The sequence below is a fragment of the Pelmatolapia mariae genome, linkage group LG20 (assembly GCF_036321145.2).
Source record: "Pelmatolapia mariae isolate MD_Pm_ZW linkage group LG20, Pm_UMD_F_2, whole genome shotgun sequence".
Lineage (NCBI taxonomy): Eukaryota > Metazoa > Chordata > Actinopteri > Cichliformes > Cichlidae > Pelmatolapia > Pelmatolapia mariae.
The window spans coordinates 34,129,694-34,149,146 of record NC_086244.1 but is presented as its reverse complement, the minus strand read 5'-3'; the positions used below and the strand labels follow the sequence as shown (position 1 = coordinate 34,149,146).

Genomic DNA, 19,453 nt, shown 5'->3' with positions numbered 1-19,453 from the left:
ATATTCAGTTGTTGGCCAAGGCTATGACATGAACACACTTAACTTAAATGTTAAGAAACTTAAATGTTGCTTAGCAACACCAAACTAACCATATATGAGAAGTTGAACTTGACACATAAGATGAAGGAATAAAAAGGAGCATAAAAAGAAAGATCAAAGCAGCATACCTGCACATAGGGTACTCTGTGTAGTTGAGTGGGGCGTAAGCCAGGGTGAAGTTGACGTATCCGTTGAGATCATTGTCAAATTTGTACTGATACAGCAGGCGAGGTAAAAAATCTGAAGTGAACGCTATTAGGAAAGCCTGAAAAAGAATAAAATAATAAATGTTCTTTTTTTCTCATATTGCTATGTAGTCTGGCAATAATGTATTAGAGATGAACTCACATTGGCAATGACAGACAGGTGTGACAAAGCTTCCAGTATGTTAAACCACACTCCGATGTTTTGTGCACGTTCAGCCACCGGCCGGCGGTACTCGCACACAAACTTGTGTGCATCCAAACGAATCTCCACCCAGTTGTTAAGGAGGGCGAAGAGCGGAGCGAGGGGGAACGCCGCCACAAAGATGGTAATGAACCCAAACTGGAGCACTGCAGCACATGAAATTAAAATTAGATAATTAATCTTTGCATTTTTTCATCAAAAATGGATATTATCTATGTGTGAATTTTTAGTTGGACTGAAGTGGCGATCCGGTTGAATGCAGTGATATTAAAGTCTCTAAATCCAGATATGGATACTCACCCATCTCCAGGTACTCTTCGAACAGGCCCTCACACTCAACCAGCTGGTAATCCTCTTCCCAGCGCCGAGGCTCATGGGATGCCTTGCCACCCAGCACCTTTGCCAGAGTTCTCTTCTGGCGCCAGGCCTTCACTTTACTGTTAGGGAAGAAAAAGACATTTTCGGTTTAATTCAGTTTTATTTATAAAGGCACACATTCGCCTCAAGGTGCTTTATACTCTAAGGTTAAAACCAAAAAACTATTCGAAAGAAACCCCAACAACAGACAACCCCTGTGAGCAAACATTTGGCAACAGAGGGAAGGAAAAACTCCCTTTTAACAGGAAGACACTTCCAGCAGAACCAGACTCAGGGAGGAGCAGCCATCTGCCACGACCACTTGGGGGTGATGGTATGGGAGAAGACAGCAGAAACAGGAGAAAAGAAATAACTATGGGAGAAAGTGCCAGAGTTTAATAACGGCTAATGACTAAATAGACACGTGGTGCAAAACCATGCAGAGAGTGAAAAGAAGTGAGTGAAGAGGGAACGCCCCAGCAGCCTGGGCCTATTGGAGCATAACTCCAGGGTCACCTGATCATTTGATGGAATCAGGATAAGGATTTATGTTAGTATGCACTGCAACATGCAATGGCAAATATGATGGAAACAGCACATTTAGAGGATGTTCATTACATCACAGATATGACACAAGACTATTTTTTTGTAGCTGAACAGCAATCGTTGTTCCCCAATAACGACCATAGACTTTCAGTTGGAACTAGAAAGTGCATTTTCTGAAGAAACTGCAGTGTGAATGCTTGAATCTGAATGTGTGCACTGAAATGAATTAATTGCTGAATTTTAACTTAAAAATGTTGAATGAGATGAAAAATACAGAAATTTGCACCTGAAAACAAAAGTGCTGAACTGCTAAAAGCTGAAATCCACACAGAAGAAGTTGGAAAAGAGCTGAAAATGTTTTAAATGTAAATTAGAAAAACCTAAGTAATGAGAAAAGAAAATTTAGAGTCAGAAAACATCTGAATGAATATTAAAAGTTCATATTCTTTGAATCACTGAATGACTGAAATGTGTGATCCCTCCACTTGGATCCACACAGTTTAAAAAGTTTATATTTCTGAGCTTTGAAAGACATGCTGTTGGAAAGAGAACATCGATGGCGACGTTTTGAGGGTAAAATGATGGCTGTAGAGCAAACACTGTGGACACAGCAGCAGTTGAAAGAGAAGTGTTTAAAATGAATCTTGGCACAGTGAGAGAGAGAGCTCGTTAAGCAGGCAGGTGTGAGCCTGGTTGCTATAGTGACTGCACCCAATGGCCCCATACACACGCAGACATGCACCTCACTTTTGCTGCTTAAAATGAACAGAAAAGTCAGGTCGAAACAAATCGCTCCCAAATGAAAAGTACAGCTCGTATTGACAAAATTCTTTCACCGTGAGCGGCAGCAATGTCCAGTCTACCTAATTCTCAGTTTTCATGCCTGTGGAGTTTATTATATGGACGTGGTGACAGTGTAAAGACAGCCTGCTCTTCTGATTTTCAAAGGACCTTTCTGAGCCATTTTAACATTGGAGTCTATGGAGGAGTTGGAGGGAGGAGGCTGTGCTTTGGTGACATTTATGAAAGAACCATAACACCTAGCACAATAGTAAACACATTGGATGAAAGAGGACAGCGATGGCTACGTTTTGAGGGTAAAATCAGACCTGTAGAGCAAACGCTGCAGACACAGCAGCAGTTTTAAAAAAGATTTTAAGATTAATTTTGTCGCTCCTCTCACTATAGCAGTTGAGCTGTCTCACTCTAGCAGCAACATTCCGTCCCATACACACCCATTATAAACGCTGAAACGGCTGAAAAAACATCATGAAACTTAAACTGGAACTGAAGAAAAAGTATAACAGATATTGAAAAGATAAATACAAGTTGAATAGTTGAATGTCTTGTCTTCGTTTTAAAGTTTGAATGGTGGCTCTATGTCAACGTATGTTGAAGTAGATACAGTTTGAAAATGAGTAAGTTGAATGAGGATTTGAAGGGTCTCCTCATTGAAATACATGGGAAAATTTTGTTGAAAAAAGTTGAATAAAATTAAAAATATAAATGTTATAAATGAGAAAAATAGAAGCAGTCGTGTCCAAAAGAAGAGGAATCTAACGGTGTTTGAATGGTTTTTCTAAGTTGAACGGTTTTGAAGGAGATAGACGGCGAAAAACGTACGGAATCCAGAATAAAATATAATAACTAGAAAGTGCATTTTCTGAAGAAACTGCAGTGTGAATGCTTGAATCTGAATGTATGCACTGAAATGAATTAATTGCTGAATTTAAGTTAAAAATGTTGAATGAGATGAAAAATAGAGAAATTATAACCTGAAAACAAAAGTGCAGAACTGCTAAAAGCTGACAACTACAGAGAACAAGTTGGAAAATAGCTGAAAAGTTTTTAAATAAAAATTAGAAAAACCTAAGAAATAAGAAAAGAAAATTTAGAGTCAAAAAACATCTGAATGAATATCAAAACTTCATATTCTTTGAATAACTGAATGACTAAAATGTGATCCCTCCACTTGAATCCATACAGTTTTAAAAGTTTGTGATTATCAGCTTTGAAAGACACGGTGCTGGAAAGAGAACATCGAGGTCTTCGTTTTGAGGGTAAAATGATGGCTGTAGAGCAAACACTGTGGACACAGCAGCAGTTGAAAGTGTTTAAGATGAATCTTGGCACAGTGAGAGAGAGAGAGCTGGTTAAGCAGGCAGGTGTGAGCCTGGTTGCTATAGTGACTGCACCCAATGGCTCCATACACACACACAGACATGCACCTCACTTTTGCTGCTTAAAATGAACAGAAAAGTCAGGCCGAAACAAATCGTTCCCAAATGAAAAGTACAAGTCGTATTGACAAAATTCTTTCACCGTGAGCAACAGCAATGTCTAGTCTACCTAATTCTCGGTTTTCTTGCCTGTGGAGTTTATTATATGGACGTGGTGACAGTGGAAAGACACCATGCTCTTCTGATTTTCAAACGAACCTTCTGAGCCATTTTAACATTGGAGTCTATGGAGCAGTTGGAGGGAGGAGGCTGCGCATTGGTGACATTTATGAAAGAACCATAACACCTATTACAATAGTAAACACATTGGATGAAAGAGGACAGCGATGGCTACGTTTTGAGGGTAAAATGATGGCTGTAGAGCGAACGCTGCGGACACAGCAGCAGTTTTAAAAAATATTTTAAGATTAATTTTCGACCTGCTTCCACTCTGGCAGTTGAGCTGTCTCACTCTAGCAGCAACATTCCATCCCATACACACCCATTATAAACTCTGAAACGACTGAAAAAACATCATGAAACTTAAACTGGAACTGAAGAAAAAGTATAATAGATATTGAAAAGATAAATACAAGTTGAATAGTTGAATGTCTTGTCTTCGTTCTAAAGTTTGAATGGTGGCTCTATGTCAACGTATGTGGAAGTAGTAAGAGTTTAAAAATGAATAAGTTGAAGGAGAATTTGAAGGGTCTCCCCATTGAAATACATGGCAAATTTTTGTTGAAAAAAGTTGAATAAAATTAAAAATATAAATGTTAAAAATGAGAAAAGTAGAAGCAGTCATGTCCAAAAGAAGAGGAATCTAACGGTGTTTGAATGGTTTTTCTAAGTTGAACGGTTTTGAAGGAGTTAGATGCCAAAAAACGTACGGAATATGAAATAATAACTAGAAAGTGCATTTTCCGAAGAAACTGCAGTGTGAATGCTTGAATCTGAATGTATGCACTGAAATGAATTAATTGCTGAATTTTAAGTTAAAAATATTGAATGAGATGAAAAATACAGAAATTATAACCTGAAAAACAAAAGTGCTGAACTGTTAAAAGCTGACAATTACAGAGAAGAAGTTGGAAAATAGCTGAAAAGTTTTTAAATAAAAATTAGAAAAACCTAAGAAATAAGAAAAGAAAATTTAGAGTCAAAAAACATCTGAATGAATATCAAAACTTCATATTCTTTGAATAACTGAATGACTAAAATATGATCCCTCCACTTGAATCCATACAGTTTTAAAAGTTTGTGACTATCAGCTTTGAAAGACACGGTGCTGGAAAGAGAACATCGAGGTCTTCGTTTTGAGGGTAAAATGATGGCTGTAGAGCAAACACTGTGGACACAGCAGCAGTTTAAAGAGAAGTGTTTAAGATGAATCTTGGCACAGTGAGAGAGAGAGAGCTGGTTAAGCAGGCAGGTGTGAGCCTGGTTGCTATAGTGACTGCAGCCAATGGCTCCATACACACACACAGACATGCACCTCACTTTTGCTGCTTAAAATGAACAGAAAGGTCTGGCCGAAACAAATCGCTCCCAAATGAAAAGTACAAGTCCTATTGACAAAATTCTTTCACCGTGAGCGGCAGCAAAGTCTAGTCTACCGAATTCTCGGTTTTCATGCCTGTGGAGTTTATTATATGGACGTGGTGACAGTGGAAAGACAGCATGCTCTTCTGATTTTCAAACGAACCTTCTGAGCCATTTTAACATTGGAGTCTATGGAGCAGTTGGAGGGAGGAGGCTGTGCATTGGTGACATTTATGAAAAAACCATAACACCTAGTACAATAGTAAACACATTGGATGAAAGAGGACAGCGATGGCTACGTTTTGAGGGTAAAATCATACCTGTAGAGCAAACGCTGCGGACACAGCAGCAGTTTTAAAAAAGATTTTAAGATTAATTTTTTTGCTTCTCTCACTGTAGCAGTTGAGCTGTCTCACTCTGGGGGCAACATTCCGTCCCATACACACCCATTATAAACTCTGAAACGGCTGAAAAAACATCATGAAACTTAAACTGGAACTGAAGAAAAAGTATAATAGATATTGAAAAGATAAATACAAGTTGAATAGTTGAATGTCTTGGCTTCGTTTTAAAGTTTGAATGGTGGCTCTATGTCAACGTATGTGGAAGTAGATACAGTTTGAAAATGAGTAAGTTGAATGAGGATTTGAAGGGTCTCCCCATTGAAATACATGGGAAATTTTTGTTGAAAAAAGTTGAATAATTTAAAAAATATAAATGTTAAAAATGAGAAAAGTAGAAGCAGTCATGTCCAAAAGAAGAGGAATCTAACGGTGTTTGAATGGTTTTTCTAAGTTGAACGGTTTTGAAGGAGATAGATGCACAAAAACGTACGGAATATGATATAATAATAATAATAACTAGAAAGTGCATTTTCTGAAGAAACTGCAGTGTGAATGCTTGAATCTGAATGTATGCACTGAAATGAATTAATATTAACCTAAAAATGTTAAATGAGCTAGAAAAAACAGAATTTTTAACCTGAAAACAAAAGTGCAGAACCTTTGAAAGCTGATTTTTACACAGAAGTTGGAAAATAGCTGAAAATGTTTTAAATGTAAATTAGAAAAACCTAAGATTCAAAGTCAGAAAACATCTGAATGAATATTAAAAGTTCATATTCTTTGAATCACTGAATGACTAAAATGTGATCCCCCCGCTTGGATCCACACAGTTTAAAAAATTTAAATGTCTGAGCTTTGAAAGACACAGTGTTGGAAAGAGAACAACGATGGTGACATTTTGAGGGTAAAATGATGGCTGTAGAGCAAACACTGTGGACACAGCAGCAGTTGAAAGTGTTTAAGATGAATCTTGGCACAGTGAGAGAGAGAGCTCGTTAAGCAGGCAGGTGTGAGCCTGGTTGCTATAGTGACTGCACCCAATGGCTCCATACACACGGACACAGACATGCACCTCACTTTTGCTGCTTAAAATGAACAGAAAAGTCAGGCCGAAACAAATCGTTCCCAAATGAAAAGTACAAGTCGTATTGACAAAATACTTTCACCGTGAGCGACAGCAACGTCTGGTCTACCTAATTCTCGGTTTTCATGGCGGTGGAGTTTATTATATGGACGTGGTGACAGTGGAAAGACACCATGCTCTTCTGATTTTCAAACGAACCTTCTGAGCCATTTTAACATTGGAGTCTATGGAGCAGTTGGAGGGAGTAGGCTGCGCATTGGTGACATTTATGAAAGAACCATAACACCTAGTACAATAGTAAACACATTGGATGAAAGAGGACAGCGATGGCTACGTTTTGAGGGTAAAATCATACCTGTAGAGCAAACGCTGCGGACACAGCAACAGTTTTAAAAAATGATTTTAAGATTAATTTTCGACCTGCTTCCACTCTACCAGTTGAGCCGTTTCACTCTAGCGGCAACATTCCGTCCCATACACACCCATTATAAACTCTGAAACGGGTGAAAAAACATCATGAAACTTAAACTGGAACTGAAGAAAAAGTATAATACATATTGAAAAGATAAATACAAGTTGAATAGTTGAATGTCTTGTCTTCGTTTTAAAGTTTGAATGGTGGCTCTATGTCAACATATGTGGAAGTAGATACAGTTTGAAAATGAGTAAGTTGAATGAGGATTTGAAGGGTCTCCCCATTGAAATACATGGGAAATTTTTGTTGAAAAAAGTTGAATAATTTTAAAAATATAAATGTTATAAATGAGAAAAGTAGAAGCAGTCATGTCCAAAAGAAGAGGAATCTAACGGTGTTTGAATGGTTTTTCTAAGTTGAACGGTTTTGAAGGAGATAGATGCCAAAAAACGTACGGAATATATAATAATAACTAGAAAGTGCATTTTCTGAAGAAACTGCAGTGTGAATGCTTGAATCTGAATGTATGCACTGAAATGAATTAATTGCTGAATTTAAGTTAAAAATGTTGAATGAGATGAAAAATAGAGAAATTATAACCTGAAAACAAAAGTGCAGAACTGCTAAAAGCTGACAATTACAGAGAAGAAGTTGGAAAAGAGCTGAAAAGTTTTTAAATAAAAATTAGAAAAACCTAAGAAATAAGAAAAGAAAATTTAGAGTCAAAAAACATCTGAATGAATATCAAAACTTCATATTCTTTGAATAACTGAATGACTAAAATGTGATCCCTCCACTTGAATCCATACAGTTTTAAAAGTTTGTGATTATCAGCTTTGAAAGACACGGTGCTGGAAAGAGAACATCGAGGTCTTCGTTTTGAGGGTAAAATGATGGCTGTAGAGCAAACACTGTGGACACAGCAGCAGTTGAAAGTGTTTAAGATGAATCTTGGCACAGTGAGAGAGAGAGAGCTGGTTAAGCAGGCAGGTGTGAGCCTGGTTGCTATAGTGACTGCACCCAATGGCTCCATACACACGCTCACAGACATGCACCTCACTTTTGCTGCTTAAAATGAACAGAAAAGTCAGGCCGAAACAAATCGTTCCCAAATGAAAAGTACAAGTCGTATTGACAAAATTCTTTCACCGTGAGCAACAGCAATGTCTAGTCTACCTAATTCTCAGTTTTCATGCCTGTGGAGTTTATTATATGGACGTGGTGACAGTGGAAAGACACCATGCTCTTCTGATTTTCAAACGAACCTTCTGAGCCATTTTAACATTGGAGTCTATGGAGCAGTTGGAGGGAGGAGGCTGCGCATTGGTGACATTTATGAAAGAACCATAACACCTATTACAATAGTAAACACATTGGATGAAAGAGGACAGCGATGGCTACGTTTTGAGGGTAAAATGATGGCTGTAGAGCGAACGCTGCGGACACAGCAGCAGTTTTAAAAAATATTTTAAGATTAATTTTCGACCTGCTTCCACTCTGGCAGTTGAGCTGTCTCACTCTAGCAGCAACATTCCATCCCATACACACCCATTATAAACTCTGAAACGACTGAAAAAACATCATGAAACTTAAACTGGAACTGAAGAAAAAGTATAATAGATATTGAAAAGATAAATACAAGTTGAATAGTTGAATGTCTTGTCTTCGTTTTAAAGTTTGAATGGTGGCTCTATGTCAACGTATGTGGAAGTAGTAAGAGTTTAAAAATGAATAAGTTGAAGGAGAATTTGAAGGGTCTCCCCATTGAAATACATGGGAAATTTTTGTTGGAAAAAGTTGAATAAAATTAAAAATATAAATGTTAAAAATGAGAAAAGTAGAAGCAGTCATGTCCAAAAGAAGAGGAATCTAACGGTGTTTGAATGGTTTTTCTAAGTTGAACGGTTTTGAAGGAGTTAGATGCCAAAAAACGTACGGAATATGAAATAATAATAATAAAGATTAGAAGAACAATACTGTGAATGCTTTTACAAGCATTCACACTAATAAAGACTAGAAAGTGCATTTTCTGAAGAAACTGCAGTGTGAATGCTTGAATCTGAATGTATGCACTGAAATTAATTAATTGCTGAATTTTAAGTTAAAAATGTTGAATGAGATGAAAAATACAGAAATTTGCACCTGAAAACAAAAGTGCAGAACTGCTAAAAGCTGACAAGCACAGAGAAGAAGTTGGAAAATAGCTGAAAATGTTTTAAATGTAAATTAGAAAAACCTAACTAATGAGAAAAGAAAATTTAGAGTCAGAAAACATCTGAATAAATATTAAAAGTTCATATTCTTTGAATCACTGAAGGACTAAAATCTGATCCTTCCACTTGGATCCACAAAGTTTAAAAACTTTACATCTCTGAGCTTTGAAAGACACGGTGTTGGAAAGAGAAGAACGATGGCGACGTTTTGAGGGTAAAATGATGGCTGTAGAGCAAACACTGTGGACACAGCAGCAGTTGAAAGAGAAGTGTTTAAGATGAATCTTGGCACAGTGAGAGACAGAGCTCGTTAGGCAGGCAGGTGTGAGCCTGGTTGCTATAGTGACTGCACCCAATGGCTCCATACACACGTACACAGACATGCACCTCACTTTTGCTGCTTAAAATGAACAGAAAAGTCAGGCCGAAACAAATCGTTCCCAAATGAAAAGTACACGTCGTATCGACAAAATTCTTTCACCGTGAGCGGCAGCAATGTCTAGTCTACTGAATTCTCAGTTTTCATGCCTGTGGAGTTTATTATATGGACATGGTGACAGTGTAAAGACAGTGTAAATTTTAAGTTAAAAATGTTGAATGAGAGGAAAAAACAGAATTTTTAACCTGAAAACAAAAGTGCACAACCTTTGAAAGCTGATTTTTACACAGAAGAAGTTGGAAAATAGCTGAAAATGTTTTAAATGTAAATTAGAAAAACCTAAGATTCAAAGTCAGAAAACATCTGAATGAATATTAAAAGTTCATATTCTTTGAATAACTGAATGACTAAAATGTGATCCCTCCGCTTGGATCCACACAGTTTAAAAAATTTAAATGTCTGAGGTTTGAAAGACACGCTGTTGGAAAGAGAACAACGATGGTGACATTTTGAGGGTAAAATGATGGCTGTAGAGCAAACACTGTGGACACAGCAGCAGTTGAAAGAGAAGTGTTTAAGATGAATCTTGGCACAGTGAGAGACAGAGCTCGTTAAGCAGGCAGGTGTGAGCCTGGTTGCTATAGTGACTGCACCCAATGGCTCCATACACACGGACACAGACATGCACCTCACTTTTGCTGCTTAAAATGAACAGAAAAGTCAGGCCGAAACAAAACACTCCCAAATGAAAAGTACAGGTCGTATTGACAAAATTCTTTCACCATGAGCGGCAGCAATGTCTAGTCTACTTAATTCTCAGTTTTCATGCCTGTGGAGTTTATTATATGGACGTGGTGACAGTGGAAAGACACCATGCTCTTCTGAGTTTCAAACGAACCTTCTGAGCCATTTTAACATTAGAGTCTATGGAAGAGTTGGAGGGAGTAGGCTGTGCATTGGTGACCTTTATGAAAGAACCATAACACCTAGTACAATAGTAAACACATTGGATGAAAGAGGACAGCGATGGCTACATTTTGAGGTTAAAATCATACCTGTAGAGCAAATGCTGCGGACACAACATCAGTTTAAAAAAAAGATTTTAAGATTAATTTTTGACCTGCTTCCACTCTACCAGTTGAGCTGTCTCACTCTAGCGGCAACATTCCGTCCCATACACACCCATTATAAACTCTGAAACGGTTGAAAAAACATCATGAAACTTAAACTGGAACTGAAGAAAAAGTATAAAAGATATTGAAAAGATAAATACAAGTTGAATAGTTGAATGTCTTGTCTTTGTTTTAAAGTTTGAATGGTGGCTCTACGTCAATGTATGTGGAAGTAGATACAGTTTAAAGAGGAGTCAGTTTAAATAGAATTTGAAGGGTCTCCCCATTGAAATACATGGGAAATTTTTGTTGAAAAAAGTTGAATAATTTTAAAAATATAAATGTTATAAATGAGAAAAGTAGAAGCAGTCATGTCCAAAAGAAGAGGAATCTAACGGTGTTTGAATGGTTTTTCTAAGTTGAACGGTTTTGAAGGAGATAGAGTACAAAAAACGTACGGAATAGATAAAATAGAATAAAGATTAGAAGAACAATACTGTGAATGCTTTTACAAGCATTCACACTAATAATAAAGATTACAACAACAATACTGTGAATGCTTTTACAAGCATTCACACTAATAATAAAGACTAGAAAGTGCATTTTCTGAAGAAACTGCAGTGTGAATGCTTGAATCTGAATGTATGCACTGAAATGAATTAATTGCTGAATTTTAAGTTAAAAATTTTAAATGAGATGAAAAATACAGAAATTTTCACCTGAAAACAAAAGTGCTGAACTGCTAAAAGTTGAAAACCACACAGAAGAAGTTGGAAAATAGCTGAAAATGTTTTAAATGTAAATTAGAAAAACCTAAGTAATGAGAAAAGAAAATTTAGCGTCAGAAAACATCTGAATAAATATAAAAAGTTCATATTCTTTGATTAACTGAATGACTAAAATGTGATCCCTCCACTTGGATCCACAGAGTTTAAAAAGTTTAAATGTCTGAGCTTTGAAAGACACGGTGCTGGAAAGAGAACAACGATGGCTACGTTTTGAGGGTAAAATGATGGCTGTAGAGCAAACACTGTGGACACAGCAACAGTTGAAAGAGAAGTGTTTAAGATGAATCTTGGCAGAGTGAGAGACAGAGCTCGTTAGGCAGGCAGGTGTGAGCCTGGTTGCTATAGTGACTGCACCCAATGGCTCCATACACACGGACACAGACATGCACCTCACTTTTGCTGCTTAAAATGAACAGAAAAGTCAAGCCGAAACAAATCGCTCCCAAATGAAAAGTACATGTCGTATTGACAAAATTCTTTCACCGTGAGCGGCAGCAATGTCTAGTCTACTGAATTCTCAGTTTTCATGTCTGTGGAGTTTATTATATGGACGTGGTGACAGTGGAAAGACACCATGCTCTTCTGATTTCCAAACGAACCTTCTGAGCCATTTTAACATTGGAGTCTATGGAAGAGTTGGAGGGAGTAGGCTGTGCATTGGTGACATTTATGAAAGAACCATAAGACCTAGTACAATAGTAAACACATTGGATGAAAGAGGACAGCGATGGCTACGTTTTGAGGGTAAAATGATGGCTGTAGAGCAAACGCTGCGGACACAGCAGCAGTTTTAAAAAAGATTTTAAGATTAATTTTTTTGCTTCTCTCACTCTACCAGTTGAGCTGTCTCACTCTAGCGGCAACATTCCGTCCCATACACACCCATTATAAACTCTGAAACGGGTGAAAAAACATCATGAAACTTAAACTGGAACTGAAGAAAAAGTATAATAGATATTGAAAAGATAAATACAAGTTGAATAGTTGAATGTCTTGTCTTCGTTTTAAAGTTTGAATGGTGGCTCTATGTCAACGTATGTGGAAGTAGTAAGAGTTTAAAAATGAGGGAGTTGAAGGAGAATTTGAAGGGTCTCCCCATTGAAATACATGGGAAATTTTTGTTGAAAAAAGTTAAATAAAATTAAAAATATAAATGTTAAAAATGAGAAAAGTAGAAGCAGTCATGTCCAAAAGAAGAGGAATCTAAGGGTGTTTGAATGGTTTTTCTAAGTTGAACGGTTTTGAAGGAGTTAGATGCCAAAAAACGTACGGAATATGAAATAATAATAATAAAGATTAGAAGAACAATACTGTGAATGCTTTTACAAGCATTCACACTAATTAGAAGAACAATACTGTGAATGCTTTTACAAGCATTCACACTAATAAAGATTAGAAGAACAATACTGTGAATGCTTTTACAAGCATTCACACTAATTAGTTAACCAAACCTATTTTCTATCACTGGAAGCATTTGTTGCTGATGTAATGACTGCAATCCCCTCTTATCTTTTACAACACATGCCACCCCACCACTGAGTGGGGAAATGTGCTTGTTTTCTTCATGCAGTCATCTTTGTCTGTTTCACTGCAGCAGCACAAAACCAAATTTCCAGCATCATCCCCTTGGCCACTCCACATTTATGATTCATCACTAACATCAGTTTCACCCACAGTCCACGACTGCCCCTCTTTTGGCCCACTGCAAGCTGCTTCTCTTTTGTTTAGGTGTTAGCGCTGGCTTGTGTTTGGCTTCTCTGCGTGTAAATCTCATTTTATTCATCCTGTTTCTGACAGTTCTGTAACAAATGTTGGCTCCTGTTTCTGCCCATTTATTTTTCATGTATAGCAATCATTTCTGTCATCATATCTGTGATTTGTTTATGTGCTACAAAGTAAAAGAGCTGGATCCTCAAGAGTGATGATTACATAATTTTTTTTGCCAGAGGTTTTACGTGTATTTACTGAACTGCTCCTCTGCTGCCCTTATTTTACACTTACTGTCTGCTGTAAGTCTTAAACAGTCACACACAGCTGATGGTGCAGAGGCACATGGATGAGATTTACTGCACTAAACAGCTGGAACTGCAGAACAATATGACACAGCACAGCTACTTTTATGCATCTCCCACATCTGTACCACAGTTTTAGCTTTTATCCTAATTCTGCTTTAATCTTTTCAGTTGACAGTCACTGTACTTATTGCCAATGTGTTTGAATCTAATTTGTTTAATTATTATTTTATTACAGAAAAAAATTACTCCTGTCTCTTTGAAATAAATTTTTTCTCTAAAAAGTGAGATGCTCTGATAAACCACAAAAGCTTTTAAATACAGGATGTTTAAATATGCCGGAGATTGACAACAGAACATTTTCTATAAAAACATAAATATCAGTTCTCAATCTTTTAAAAACATACTGGTGTATGAGCTAAAAGTGTAGCAACGTACGGTAGGATGAACTCCTGAACGTTGTTGATGAGCTGTTTTCCCACCATTATGATGAAAAGTTGTTGAGCCAATTCAATGAGGCAACCCCCAGCACCACACTGTAACGCAAAGACACACAGACATGACACTATGGGGGCATCATTTTCACATACTGGTACGTTACAGGCTCTCTAAATCACTCACGTCTTCATTTCTCATCCCGAACAAGGTCCCGTAGTTGGTAGGGTAACCCACAAACCTAATCACAGAGAGATCAGCGGCACCTTAAATACTTTCTTTGTCTCAGTGTTTTCATCTTTTCATGATTGTGTGTCTGTTATGACTCGTGTGTCTCACCTTCCTTTAAAGAAAGCCACATAAAAGGGAGACGAGTAGAAGTTGACAAACTGGAAGATGAACACCTTGAAGATGAAAGCGTTGTCATACTGGGTTTGTGTTCTGTGCATCTCTGCAACACAAAACACAAAACAACAGTGTTAAAGACATCGAGACAATGTTGCCTTTGTTTTCACTTAGACAGTTTAAATGGCTTCAAAGTGATTTTTATATAGATAACAAAATATTATGATAACTGGTTTACAAGTAGTCAAAAGTAAGAAAAAAGGGAAACCACAGTGTAAACTATTTTATTTAGATTAATTTGGGGTGTTTTTTGGTTTTGGTTTGTTTTTGTTTTTTACAACAATCAAGAATCAGCAGCAAATATGATTGTCTATCATACTTTCTTGACTGAAATGAGATAATTCTACAAATACTCTGCTGGATACATCATCAAGAATCCTACAGATATCCATTTTATTTTATTTATTTTATTTTATTTTTTTTGCACCTGTCCCGTTTGGCTCTTTTGCCATCAGAATTATTGTCTAAAAGGCGAAGAAAGATGCCCAACGGATTTACTTTACCAAATGGACCATCCCAGCCTTGCCGTAATGGTGTATTTGATTCATCTTTTATTATTTATTTTATTTTATTTTCACTCATTAAATACGGGACAGACTTGACTGGGGAAAAGAAAGGGGAGAAAGAAAGGGAAAGAAAAACAGCGGGGAAGAGGGACAGGGATAAAGGGCAAAAAACAAAAACCAACAAAATAAGCAGACAAAAAATACATATATCAATCACCTGGATCACCTGCTGAGAGAGAAAAAAGAGAAAACAAGCAGAAAAAAAAGAGCAACATAATAAACAACATCACGATGAGTTATGGGAATGTAACAGTAAAAGCTAAATATTAAACATTATTGTGCAGCACGTAAGATCGACAGCGCACAGTGTGCTTTGAGGTAGGAGCCAAAAAGGGTGTAGTTAGTGTGTGTGAGTCCCCCCGTGTGTACACCTGTGAGCATGAGCAACGGATATCCATTTTAAACAGTGGCTGAACTATTTAAACATCAAGATTAACAGTTACAATTTTTTGGGAGGGGTTAAACATGAACACTAAAATTTTTACAACAATCTGGTTGCATAAATATGCACATCCTTAACTATTTAAAGCCTGACCCATGAAATAATTGTCAGAAAATTATTATTTATTTTTATTTATTGCCTAAAAAATAAGCAGAGTTTTTGCACACTGATCATGTGAACATCTCAAGAACTCATGAAAACTCATGTATCAAATATGGTACACTGTGAGTTAAAGGGTTAAACTAACAACTTTGTTGAAGCACCTTTTCATTTTATTACAGTAGTCAGTCTTTTTGGTTAGATGTTTGTTAGCATGGCACGTCTTCATTATTTGCCCTTCTCTTCTCTGTAAAAACACAAGTCTTTCAGATTATGGCGCCATCTTTTGAGCGCAGTCCTCTTCAGGTCACTCCACAGTTTTTCAGCAGGATCTGAATCTGTACTCAGGCTGGCTCTTTTTTGGTGAATCAGTTATTTTGATGATTTGGATATATGCAGCTGGTTGCTGCTGTTGTGCTACAAGGTCCAATTCCTCTTGATCTTCAGTTTTCTAGCAGATGCCTGAAGGGGGTTTTTTTGTGAAAAATGATTGCTATTTTAGAACTGTTCATAAATCCTCCCAGCTTGACTAAAGCCCTACTGTAGTTCCAGATGAAGAAAAACAGCCCCAAAGCACGATGTTATCACTACCATGCTTCATTGCAGGTACAGTTTTTCTCTGGTGATGTGAAGTTCTGTTTTTGTGTCAAACATATCTCAAGGAATCACTGCTAAAACCTTCAACTTTGGCCTCATCAGATCATGACACACACCCTACATGCTTTTGGATGCTCTGATGTATGTATATCATGTGTATTTTTCAACAATGAGATCTGTTTGATGTGTTTGTAAGTTATTTGCAGATCACAAATTTTGTTGTAAGATGCCACAAGGTACACATCAGGAAAATCCTACAAAAACAGCTGAACTTCATTTGATTTTAATGAGTCACTTTAACTGATGACTAATGTTTAATATGAATTCACATGTGATTAATCTTATCCCTAATTATAAGAAGGCGTGCAGACGTGACCAACCACATTGTTTTAGGTTTTTTAAAAATATTTTTTTGTTTGTAGACTTTTTATGCCCTCTGTATCTGTACTTTACAGTCCCATAATTCTGCAACATGATGCAGCCTACTTTGACAGAAACAATAACCATAAGGATCCAACTGAAGAGCTTCACCTGCTCTGGAGAAGTCTGAGCTTTTAGTTAGTGGCAATCAAGTACAAAGCTGATAACAATATACACCACAGAGGTTTGAGGTGTGTGAGAGCAGCATTGATTCTTACCCCATTTAGTGAGCTGCTCAGCTAATGCAGTGTAGACCTGGCCCATCAGCAGTATGAGCCCCAGATTTACAATACTGCTGGAGATGTTGGCTATGGTCCCTGCCTGGGGGAGGAAATTAAATGCATGAATGTTTGTATGATAAATAAAATGCAGTGATTTGCAAAATCATTTAAACATGTACAAATATATTTAATTGAAAACAGTACCAACACAACACGACTCAAATGTTGAAACAGAGAAATAATTTGATCTGTTTTGACCATGTGAACTCAATTTGATGGCAGTAAAAGTTAAAAAAAAATGTGTGAAGTTACTGTCACACTAGAGAAAACGGTGCCTGGAGCCTGCTGTGCAACCAAAATCAATATGATTATGTTATAAGGGTGTGTGTGTGTGTGTGTGTATTCCTGAGGACTGACACTCATGTGGAGTACAGGTTTTATCCAGAGACTTGCTTTATTAGAAACCAGAAGTGGTAAAAGTACAGAGATTCTTCATTTAAGTAGAAGTACTGATACTCGGTCGGTCCCAGAGAGTGCAAAACATTTAACACACTCATTCGCCAACCACCAGTTTTTACTGGTCCCACTAAGGCTGCCATCCTATTTTAACTGTAGTGTGACTGAGCCCTACGCTGAAGACCCCGAAAACAAATTAGGGTTGATTATCAACAAGCCAGTAACACTGAGCTGTTTCTTGGTATAATGTAAACATGAGAATTTGACTGCAGATCATATGTGTTACATAATATGATAAAAAAAAAAAAGTGTCAGCATACATTTCTGTACACAGTGGACAAAGAAGAAAACCAAGACTGAATGGTCATGATGGTTGGGCCTTCAAGCAGCACTTTCAGTGATCACAGTTTGTTGCTGATTCCACAAATATAACTTATGACTGGAGCCTATCACATCTGTCACAGGACAAAGGGTGGGGCTACTCCCTGGATAGGGAGCCAGTCAACCACAGGGCTTAAACAGAGAAACAGACAACCATTCACACTCACTTTCACACCTATGGCCAATTTTATATTCACCAGTTAACCTAACATGCATGTCTTTGGACTGTGGGATGAAGCCAGAGTACCCAGAGAGAAACCACACAAGTATGGGGATGTATGGGGTTAGGGCCTCCATACAGAAAGTCCCCAAATGGCCAGTCGATTCCACCACCACTGCACCACTGTGATAAAATGTGATTGCGATGATTTTTAATAATTTAATAATTGCATTCTCTTCTTATTAACAGTTTTCTTTTTGGAAAAAAGCTCCAATGTGTTTGTAGCATTTCTTTGTGCAAAGCATGAAACAGCTGTAACGTACCTCTGTCCGGAGCACAGGGCTCCCAGAATGAAATATCACCACACTGATGATACCACGGCACACGACCACCGTCACCAGGAAGATCATCACCACACACAGCTGAGAGAAGAGGGGGAAAAGCACACCTGTAGCTGCGACATAATATGCTGCACACAGCCAGAGGCACACAAAGGTCTGCTGTCATCATCAACACCATGCAGCATAATATAAGACCAAGAAGTCAAGAGTCCAGCATCCTCATTGTCAGACGACATATTTTGGATGCGGCTCTCATGATGCTCATCATAAAACTGATCCATATCTCTTACATTGTGACTGACATCTTTCAGAGCACAAACAAAGTTTTTAAAAGACGGCTTTAATTGAATGTGCTAGACATGCATATGCTTTCCTTAGTCAGTAGCATTTAGTAGTAGGATTTTTCTAGAGATTGGCAAGCCAACAAGAGCTTCCAACAAGAGCTTGGATCAGGTATTATTCCCATAAAATTTAGTAACAGCTGAATCATTTTTTCCATGATATTCATTTCTTTTCTTTGTCTAATAGTGAATTCTATTCCTTTCAGTTTCGGGAAATTAACTTGCAGACATTTTCATTCCTTATATCAAAATTCATAACTATCACAACATCAGTATGTTTCCAGCAAAATCCTTCCACTGAACAAGGAAGAGAATTAGAATTTTTAAAACATTTCCATCTCTAATCCTATCATCAAAAGAAGGGTGTGTGCAAAATGATCCTCAGATCTGCATCTATAAAGAAGTGAATCTTGGACACAGCATAAAGTGCGTGGATGAGATGATGGGATCATATCTGGCACTGTGGGCATGTGACCTGGATTCATTATTAAAAAAGGGTTCAGTTAACAATGCAGGATTTACTGGAATGGCACAAAGGTGTTAACCCCACCTCTATTTCTCAACACAATCACAAAAGGAAAAGCTCAAGAGAAACCGAGACTCCTTACTGAAACCATGTGCAATGAGATTAATGATGAGAAAAGGAGAAAGTCTGTTGTTCGGGAGCGGATCTGGATCTGTTGTATTAGAACGACATTTTACAGTGTGACAATAATAGTGGTAGTTAAACCGTTTAAGAACCTAACTAAACATAATGCATAGTGTTAAAATGCACCTCGAGTATTTCTTTTACTGAAGTGCAAAAACAACAAAACAGCAGTACAGTATGTAAAATATTTTAAATAGCCTCACCATCATTATGATAACCATGGAGCCAGTGAACATGCGAGACAGCCTGGTTTTTTCAGGAAAGTATGGCTCTTTGACCCCAGTCACTGGATTTTGCTCCATAGTAGGGGCCATGGCTGCAAACTCCGGCCGAGGACGCTCCTTAAAGAAAACAGTGACCATCATCAGTGGACACACTCTTCACTGGCTTTGTCTGGTTCACAGATTGGTCTGTAACTTTAGTCTTTGCTCTGTTGTTTACCTTGTTTACTCTGTACAAAACTGAAACTTCCGTGTGTAAAG

General features: G+C 37.5%; 1 protein-coding gene across 4 annotated transcripts in view; it reads right to left on the bottom strand.

Annotated features, from left to right (window-relative positions):
• The window catches only part of ano11 (anoctamin 11), a 28,132-nt gene that overhangs the window by 2,458 nt on the left and 6,221 nt on the right, over positions 1–19,453 (bottom strand). For all 4 annotated transcript variants that reach the window (XM_063464051.1, XM_063464052.1, XM_063464050.1 and 1 more), the window contains exons 12-20: positions 19,175–19,312; positions 17,964–18,062; positions 16,641–16,743; positions 14,233–14,344; positions 14,080–14,134; positions 13,897–13,994; positions 748–884; positions 388–593; positions 168–304 (exon numbers count right to left, since the gene is read on the bottom strand). In XM_063464051.1, the coding sequence (XP_063320121.1) occupies positions 168–304; positions 388–593; positions 748–884; positions 13,897–13,994; positions 14,080–14,134; positions 14,233–14,344; positions 16,641–16,743; positions 17,964–18,062; positions 19,175–19,312 (1,085 nt within the window). The remainder of the gene's footprint in view (positions 1–167; positions 305–387; positions 594–747; positions 885–13,896; positions 13,995–14,079; positions 14,135–14,232; positions 14,345–16,640; positions 16,744–17,963; positions 18,063–19,174; positions 19,313–19,453) is intronic.